At 40.6% G+C, this 9,609-nt stretch overlaps 1 protein-coding gene across 1 annotated transcript; it reads right to left on the bottom strand.

Moving 5' to 3' along the window:
• Positions 1-3,998: 3,998 nt before the first annotated feature.
• On the bottom strand, positions 3,999-9,524 carry cnrip1a (cannabinoid receptor interacting protein 1a). The gene is made up of 3 exons (XM_023261995.3): positions 9,261-9,524; positions 6,702-6,846; positions 3,999-6,304 (listed from the first exon to the last, which is right to left on the bottom strand). The coding sequence occupies exons 1-3, from the start codon at positions 9,437-9,439 to the stop codon at positions 6,140-6,142; spliced, it is 489 nt and encodes a 162-aa protein (XP_023117763.2). The 5' UTR covers positions 9,440-9,524; the 3' UTR covers positions 3,999-6,139.
• Between the last annotated feature and the right edge of the window lie 85 nt (positions 9,525-9,609).

The raw sequence follows: 9,609 nt of genomic DNA, 5'->3' as shown, positions 1-9,609 counted from the left end.
ACACACACACACACACACACACACACACACACACACACACACACACATAAATAAATAGTTAATTATCAATAACTTAGAGTGGGTAACAAATAAGATCAATATTCAACACTTTATTTTTATTAATCTCAGCAATTGTTCAGATGATCACTTCTATATTTCATTTAAAAAAAATGTCATTTTCACCAGTCCCTTTTAACCATAAAAAATTAAACCTTTTTAACAATTCATGAACTACGTTGAACCATGTTTGAAAAAGTTATGCAACATTTAAGAAAAATCCACTTTCATATTAAATAAATCTTATCACATTTTTAACTGAACAAATCTGCTGCAATTCTGCTCAAAATCTGTTACATTTTATATTCTTCACTGGAATTATATCCATACAGTTCTTGCCAAGAATCATGCTTGAGTAATAACCAGCACTGTCCTTTCATGAGAAGAAGCTAAACAGCACTGAGAGTGGGCAGCAGTTTCACAGTTCACACTCTGAGTGCATCTCCTGATTTGAATAGGATTGTCCATATGCTGCAGTATCAGAAAGCAATATAGTACAGTGCAATTTACACGTCACACAGAACCAAACAACAACAAAATGATCCTCAGATTCAACCAGGTGATTAACTGATGGTTTGCAGCCTTGAATTAAACACAATTTTTCAACATTTTAATTCACCTTTTCTATGACACTACCATGTTGCCACTGACAGAATCTGGTATTCGTTTCTTTTTTAGTGAGAAGACTGGCATTGTATGTTGTTTACCAGTGTATCGTAGTCAGGTGTGTAACTTGACACTGTAACTGAGTGAATCTTGCAGATGTGCATCAGTGAGGCGTGTTCTGTGTTTGTTCTTGATAAAGTTCATATCAGAAAATGCAGACTCACACAGATAGGTTGAACCAAACAGGCTAGTGACCTTCATAGCCGCTGTGCACACGCCACTGTACTTTTCTCTGTCAACAAGGCACCAAAAGTTTGGTGCAGCCTGGTAGGCTTTGAGGTGGAGGTCATTTTGTAATGTTACAATTTCAATCTCCACCTGTTCAGCATCCAAGTTGAACGTTGCACTGAGTTGCTCAGCAATGCATGTTGTGTCCATGTTCATGAAAGGATTGTAAATGAATGACACACATGGCTCAAGCTGATCAAGGTCACAAAACCTGTTATCAAACTCTTGTAGAAGTCTGTGTATGACTTCACAGTACTTTTCTGCAACTCTGTCAAATGTCTCAGATGCAGAAGCATTGTCTTTCAGCACCAGCTGCAGAGAGGGAAAGTGCAGCACCTTTTTTTTCTGTAAATGCATACAGAAAATGTTCATCTTTGCTTTAAATGCATTTAAACCACTTAACATTCAGCAACAGTCTTACCCTTGCCTTGCAGCTCACAGTTCAAGTGGTTTAGTTTCCCAGTAATGTCTGTTAAAAACGCAAGGTCAAGTGTCCACTCTGTATCCTCCAGCAGCGAAACGTCTTTCCCTTTAGACTGCAGGAACTCTTTGATTTCACCCAAAAGTGACAAAAAACGAAGTAACACTCGTCCTCTGCTGAGCCATCGGATTTCTGTGTGCAGCAGCAGGTCACCATATTCAGCTGACATCTCCTCCAATAGCACCTTGAATGTCCTGTGCTGTTTCGCTTTGGAGCGGATGCTGTTAATGATTTTCACAACGGGAGTCATTACATGCTCAAAGCCGATCACTTTTGCACATAACGCTTGCTGGTGAATGATGCAGTGGTAATGCAGAAATTTTGGTAAGTCTGGGTCACCTTTTCAGTGAGCGATGAAACCTGTATGTCGGCCGGTCATAGCAGGAGCCCCGTCTGTAGTTACCGCTACCAGCTTCTCCAATGGTACCTTTTTCTGCACGAAAAACTCTTTCAGAGCGTTGTAAATGTCAACTCCCCTTGTAGTTGTCTTGAGGGGCAATAATGTCAGGAGTTCTTCTTTTGTGGAGAAATCTTCAAACGCCATCCGGATGAAGACCAACAGCTGTGCTGTACTACTGTTGTCAACAGACTCGTCGCACTGGATGCTAAACCACCTGCACTTGTTCAGATCCCGGTCCAGCTGATCGGCCAAGTTACCAGACATAGCCGACAGTCGTCTAGCAATCGTAGATGCCCCCAATTGGACATCGGAGAGAGTGGAAATTAGATCGTTTCCGTTTTTTCTCATCTTTGAGTACAGTTTTAGCAACTATCATCATTGCTTCTTTGAAAACTTCTCCGTCTGAAAAGACCTTTTTCTTCTTTACCAGAAAATGTGTAGCTCTAAATGAGGCTTCGGTTGCTTTTCGGGATTTTTTCGCCGGCTTCGTAAAAAAAGACTGCCGCTTATCCAAAGCTGCCTTTAGCTCACGGGCCTTCTCTGACCGTAGAATGCTTCCCGGTGGATAGTTAGCATTGTAGCTTTCATGACGCGTAGTGAAGTGTCGCTCCACATTGTGCTGCTTTGGCGTCGCCACAGTCGCCCCACAAATGAAACGCACGCAGCTTCCTTTCACGGTAGTAAAAAAGAACTCTTCCTCCCATTCACTTTGAAAATGATAAATTTTCTGTCTTTTTTTTGCCATGTTTTTGGGGTAGGAAACTGCACTCCTCTCACCATTTTCACTAGCTTACGCTCCACAAGCCCGAAGGTTTTGTCATGCGCACAATACTGACCTTTCAACTAGGTCAGAGTTCACCTTAACTTTACGTAAATAAACGTTTTTTTATTTTTATTTTTTTTATTTTTAAGACATTGTCATTTTAAAATCTATATAAATGCAAGTGTGATTTTAAAAAATAGGGGCAGAAAAAATTACATCTTAGACGCAGCTCACTTGTGATTTGTGCTATTTTTAGAACAGGCCTGCGGGCGACTCATGTGGTCCTTGCGGGCGACTTGGTGCCCGCGGGCACCGTGTTGGTGACCCCTGTGCTAGAAGCTATACCATTAGCAGCTATACCGCTATACAACTAGACGCTATACCGTTAGCCGCTATGACACCAGCCGCTATACCGCTAGCCGTCAGACGCTATACTGTTAGCCGCTATACTGCTAGAAGCTATACCATTAGCAGCTATACCGCTAGCCGCTATACCGCTTCACCGCTACACAGCAGCCGCAGCAGCGACGCGGCAACAGAAGGACATTTGATTTAACAGTTTAAACAAACGGACCAGCGGAGGTTTCTCACCATGTTGCCGCCGGAAGGTGTTCAGCTGCTGGGAGACGAGCTTAAGGCGGTGACACGGCCGGATTTACCGGACACCGGCTGTCCGGCAGCGGTAGCTGCGGCGTGCGGCAGAGCTCGTCTATAACAGGAGGATCACTCTGTTCCACTGACAAAACTGCACTGGATCTGCAACAAGAGGCCTCAGACGGCCCCGTATGGGACTTTACCAACCGGACAAGGTAGGGCCCCAGACCCTCAGCGGCCACTGGTTCACTTTTCTCTATCAGATCTACATAATCTAGTTAATCACATAGATGTGTTCTGTAGAGGTGTTCACTTTGACTTATAGACAAGAGGGATCACTCTGTTTTATTTAGAAAAAAATGCACTGGATCTACAGTCGGAGGCCTCCTGGTTCACCCCAGTCTGTCAGCTGCACGGGTTTTAATCCGATTAATCATATTTTCACATCAGAGAAACTTTACCAGTGAAGCTGATTATCAGTTTTTATCAGAAGATAAAAACAGAAGACTCCATTATTGTAGTTCATAATGTTCAGATTGATGCTTTCACATTAAAATAGGAGTCAGTGTGAGTTTTATTTCTGCAGATATTGAACCATTGAAATTTCTTTACAGTTTTGGGGGGTTTTTTGTTTGTTTTTGAACGTGAAAATATAGAAATTCTCAGGCCTGAAAACAGATAAAATGTTCAAAATTCAGTCAGAAAACTGTGTAAAATGACTCAGATGGAAGCATGTTGTATGTGGTGAGAGACGCTGAATAAAGTTTCATTATTGTTTCATTATCAGTGGTATAAAACAGCCGTGCAGCTTGGGTTGGACACGCAGGTTTAATCACAAACACACTTCACACTCGTCAGTTCAACACCAAACAGAACAGCAGAGTTCAAGCGGCAAGACGCTTTGTGAGCGACAGAACGAACGACCGATCAGATTTGGCAATAAAAGAACGAGGCCATGCAACGGAAGCAGAAGATCAGAAACACCGAGGCCCAGCAGAGATTCATCCGCTGCTGAAAATAGTCCCTGTTTCCTGTTTTGTTCGGTTTGAACTGAAGCACAAACGTAAAGCTGACATTTATTTCAGGTTTGATAATTTAAAAAAAAACGTGTTTCTGCTACTAAACTCAGATGTTCTGCTGAACAAAATGTCCTTTCGTGTTTGCAGGAGATTTTTCCTGTGAAGACCCAGAACAGGATGAGGACTCTCTTCCATCCTGGTCTCGTCCTTTTCAAGGCTTCTTCTGACTCACTGGAACAAGTTCCATGTCTGTGCATCCAGTTCAGGGTTTCTGCTGAATCAGAACGAAGCGTCTGAACCCGAAACTCACCGGTGGCTTTCAAATGCACCTTATTTATTTTAAAAATGACCCAAATAGATGAGCCAAAATTTCAGATTTTGATCTTTTTTGTGCCTGAATGCATCGTGTGTGATTCAATCAGGAAAATTAACCATATCAAATTGGCATATTCATTTAAATCACTTTATTCTACATGTGCATTTTTAAACAAATGGCAAAAATTAAGCCTTTGGTTAAACCATTACTCATAAAAAAAGTAAAGATTTGGAGCCATGGGTGACTGAGCTGTGAGTTTTCATGTGAACTGCAGGCAGTGTAAACACAACGGAGACAGAAGCCAAAAATATAGTTAAATATCTACATACATCTATCCAGTGTTGATACCAGGTTTTTCTAAATAAATAATCAAAGAAACGCTTATTTTTTTCTGATTTACGTCATTCCAACTTTGGGTTTTTGACATTTTAAGCAAATTTTGAGTTATTTTAGACAATTTTGAGTCCATTTAGACAATGGACATTTTAACCGAATTTCTAGTTATGTAAATTCTGAGACATCTCCATCTTTCTCTCTCTTCTCTTCTTCATGATATTCTGGTACCTCAGAGCTGCAGGACTTGAAATTAAACCTCAGTGAGTTAAAATGAAACAGAAGTTAAAAATGCTGCTCTGGGCTTTGTCTCCGTTCTTTTATTTCCTGTCTGTTTCTGCTAATTTTGTGTCATCTTTGTCTAATTTCTCTAACTGTTTTTTGTCATTTTAGTTCTTTCATCCATCTTTGGAACCATTTTGTGATCTTTTTGTGTTGTTTTGTGTCTGTTTTTTACATTTAAAACAACAATTTTAAATAAATAACTAAAACAAGACAAATTTCATTCTAAACTAATTTTGAGTTGTTTTAGAGAATCTATTAGTAATTTTGGATGATTTTCGTCTTGCGTTTTAGGCAAATTTCACATCATTTAAGACACATTTTTGTATTTTTTGACAAACATTTGACATTTTAAGCAAATTTTGAGTCATTCTGGACAACTTTGAGGTCAATTTAGACAAAGTTCAGTCATTTTAAATGTGATGTTTTGACATTTTAGGTCAGATTTTGTTATTTTAATGTCATTTGTTGTTGATTTATGTGAATTCTGAGCCTTGTCTGAGTCCTACTGACAGAAGACATCTCTGAGTTCTCTTTCTCTTTAAATTCCTCAGTTTGAGTTTGCATTTTGTACTTTTACATGATTAAATGTTTTCTTTCAGTCTGTCGCCTTGTTGGTTTGGTTCTATTTTTATTTTAGGTTTTCATGAGTTCTTACCAAACTTTATTTTAAATCTAAACTCTGTTTTTTGTTGTTTTTGATTTTAAAAGCTTTAAAAAAAAAAAAAAAAACACTTCCCTGTAGTGGACACACAGATTTGAAATGTTCATTAAACTTCAGCTGAGTTCAGAAAACCTCCTTTAGCTCTGCTTTAAAGCTGCAACACTTCAAAGTCTTCGATGATCATTTCTGGGAGGAAGACTGAGTAGTGATCCTTTAGAGAAAACCTGCTGGAACATGGAATTGGTGAGTTAGCAGCAGCTTTAAAGCAGAAACCTGACTGAAGCCAGCAGAGCAAACCGCTGGTCTCTGTCTGCTGGAGATACAGGAAGTGGCTGCTCAGTTGAACGCTTCCTTGTTGATCCACATCAGGGTTCGCGTCTCGTTGGGTTTGCACTCGTACTCGATGTTGCTGAATTTGTTGCCGAACTGGCAGTGCTCCCTCTTGTAGTAGTTGTAGTATTTGGCCTGCCAGACCGTCTCAAAGGTTCCCGCCTTGTTAAACTGCACAGACAGGGAACCGACGTCAACAAAACTGTTCAATCAATGATCTGAAACATCAAACTTCATGCACAGCTGCATTAACCCCCTGATCCTGATCAATGATGATAAATGGGTTTGTGGTGGTTAAACTGTCTATGGAGGGATTATTTAAGGGTTTGTGGTGGTTAAACTGTCTATGGAGGGATTATTTAAGGGTTTGTGGTGGTTAAACTGTCTAAAGAGGAACTATTTAAGGGTTTGTGGTGGTTAAACTGTCTAAGGAGGAACTATTTAAGGGTTTGTGGTGGTTAAACTGTCTAAGGAGGAACTATTTAAATAACACTAAAAATAAGCCTGGAAATCAAACATCTTTACTAATCTAATCTCCTCATTCATTTGTGTTTTCGGAGCATCTTACCTCAATGCTGACCTGCACTGGCTGCCGGTCGCCGCTTTTCGTATGCGGAACTCCTTCAGTGTCGTAGAGGCCGTGATAAACCACCGAGTTGGCGTCTCTGGACTGCTGCTCCAGAGGAAAAACCACACCGCCAATGTTCATGTTGCTGCAGGACGAAGGAAAAACCTCACATTAACTGAATGTAAACATTCCTAGAAGTTCTAATCATATCGAAAGAACATGTTTTAATCAAATGTTTAAAGAACCTCTTGAAATGTTTTCATTGCCAGTAATGTTCCTGTAAAGTTATTTTAATGTTTTAACATCCAGCAGATGTGGACAGGAACACAGATGATGTTCTATGATGTCACAGCAGGAAGGTTCTCAAAGCAACATTCAAAAAAATGTTCTCCAGATGTTATCGAGGCTTCAGATGATGTTTATAAAACGTTCTTCTAACATATGACCAAAGGTGGAACGTTCTTCTTGCAAAGTTCTCAGGATGTTTTGTAGAACATATCGAACGTTCTACCATAAAATGCTTCCTCAGTGACAACAAAAGAAGAACATTCTCAAACCAACATTCAAAAAATGTTCTTCAGATGTTACCTATAAAATGTTCTTCTAACTTAATACATGACCAAAGGTGTAACGTTCTTCCTGCGCAGTTCTCAGGAGCTGTTTGACCATCAGACCTGCTATTGACTGTCATAATATTGGCCATAAATACAGAAAACTCCATCTGAATATATTTTTTGTCATAAAGATCCTCACTGGCACCAAACTACATTATTAAAGCCAGTCACAGGGAAAATGTCTTCTTCTGAAGGTGAATTAAGTTTTTATGTTTGATGGAACATCACTTTATAATGGAAGACACCAAACAACCACAAACAGATACAAAATGACCACAAGAGACACAAAATGACCACAAAGAGACACAAAATGACCACAAAGAGACACAAAATGACCACAAAAAGACACTAAATGACCACAAAGAGACACAAAATGACAACAAAGAGAGACAAAATGACCGCAAAGGGACACAAAATGACCACAAACAGATACAAAATGACCACAAGAGACACAAAATGACCACAAAGAGACACAAAATGACCACAAAGGGACACAAAATGACCACAAAAAGACACTAAATGACCACAAAGAGACACAAAATGAAAACAGAGATGCAAAATGACAACAGACACAAAATGACCACAAAGAGACACAAAATGACAACAAAGAGACACAATATGACCACAAAGAGACACAAAATAAGCACAAAGAGACACAAAACAACCACAAGAGACACAAAATGACCACAAGAAACACAAAATGACAACAAAGAGACACAAAATGACCACAAAGAAAAACAAAAGGACCACAAAGAGACACAAAATGACAACAAAGAGACACAATATGACCACAAAGTCACACAAAATAAGCACAAAGAGACACAAAACAACCACAAGAGACACAAAATGACCACAAGAAACACAAAATGACAACAAAGGGACACAAAATGACCACAAAGAGACACAAAATGACAACAAAGAGACACAAAATGACCACAAAAAGACACTAAATGACCACAAAGAGACACAAAATAACCACAAGAGACACAAAATGACAACAAAAACACGCAAAATAACCACAGAGACACAAAACAACCACAAGAGACACAAAATGACCACAAGAGACACAAAATGACCACAAAGAAACACAAAATGACCACAGGAGACACAAAATGACCACAAGAGACACAAAATGACCACAAAAAGATGCAAAATTACAACAGAGACACAAAATTACAACAAAACACCCACAAAGACACAAAATAACAACAAAGGCACACAAAACAAAAAAGATACAAAATAATAACAAAAGACAGAAAATGAAACAGAATCGGCCTCTTGAGGTGTAAATAAAGGTTTGATGGTTGGTGGAAGCTCAGAACGGACAGGAACTGGTTTTGTCCGGACCATCTTTGGACCATCTTTAGACCATCTTTGGACCATCTTTAGACCATCTTTGGACCATCTTTAGACCATCTTTGGACCATCTTTAGACCATCTCTGGACCACCAGCTGGTTGGTCTGGTTCCATTCCAGCATCAGATCTACACATCAGACTACAGGGAGGTTCTTCATTATTTCTCAGGTTCTGTCTTCAGACTCAGGTCCTCAGACATTTAGAGATATTTACTCCACAGATTTCCTCATCTTCAGCCTTCAAAGATCAGCCTGAAGATCTCAGCTCAGTAGAATAAATACATGTGAATATCTGACATTAACGTGGACGGTAACGGACCAGTTTTGTCCGTTTCTCGGTATTTTCCCGTGTTTTAACGACGCATCTGTGAAACAAAGAGGAAATATTCTATAAATGACAGGTTTCTGATGAACGCGCGGCGGTAAAAACGGAGGATTTTGCTCCTTTTTCCGGTAATCGGTGAATGTTTCATCACCGACACCTGATCCACGCCTCGGAGCTGCTGCTGCGGCCTGCAGCTGCTGCAGCTCCGGGAGCGGAACCGGGACGACAGAATGCAGCGAACAGCCGCCTTTAAACGGGTCTTACGTGGCCTCCACGGTACCGGGCCGCAGCACCACCTCGATCCGGTACTTGGAGCCAGTGAGCAGCTTGATGGTCCGGTTCTGGCCGAAGCGGGTCCCGTCTACCTTGAAGAACACGGGCCCGTCATTGGGCTGGATCCGTAGGGCGATGGACACGGTGATGATCGGCGGGACGTCGTCCATGTCCGGGCTGAGCTGCTGTCGGTGTCGGTGTCGGTGCTGGGTGAGATGCTGAGGCCGGATGCTGAGAGGAGCTTCGCCCCCAGCGGTGGCAGCAGGAACAGCAGCCTGGAGGACGTAAACAATGGAGCTGCTTCTGTACCATTTATACCTATTTATAAATAGATTAATAT

The sequence above is a fragment of the Amphiprion ocellaris genome, chromosome 4, assembly GCF_022539595.1.
Source record: "Amphiprion ocellaris isolate individual 3 ecotype Okinawa chromosome 4, ASM2253959v1, whole genome shotgun sequence".
NCBI lineage: Eukaryota > Metazoa > Chordata > Actinopteri > Pomacentridae > Amphiprion > Amphiprion ocellaris.
Note: the sequence above shows the minus strand (reverse complement) of the source record. Positions and strands in the feature narration are given on the sequence as shown.

Excerpts from the sequence above, each read along its gene's own strand:
- cnrip1a (XM_023261995.3), bottom strand. The coding sequence starts at position 9,439 with ATGGACGACGTCCCGCCGATCATCACCGTGTCCATCGCCCTACGGATC. Across the intron at positions 6,847-9,260 it reads CCCGGTACCGTGGAGGCCAC|CAACATGAACATTGGCGGTG; the intron begins GTAAGACCCGTT and ends TTCGTCCTGCAG. Across the intron at positions 6,305-6,701 it reads CAGTGCAGGTCAGCATTGAG|TTTAACAAGGCGGGAACCTT; the intron begins GTAAGATGCTCC and ends CTGTCTGTGCAG.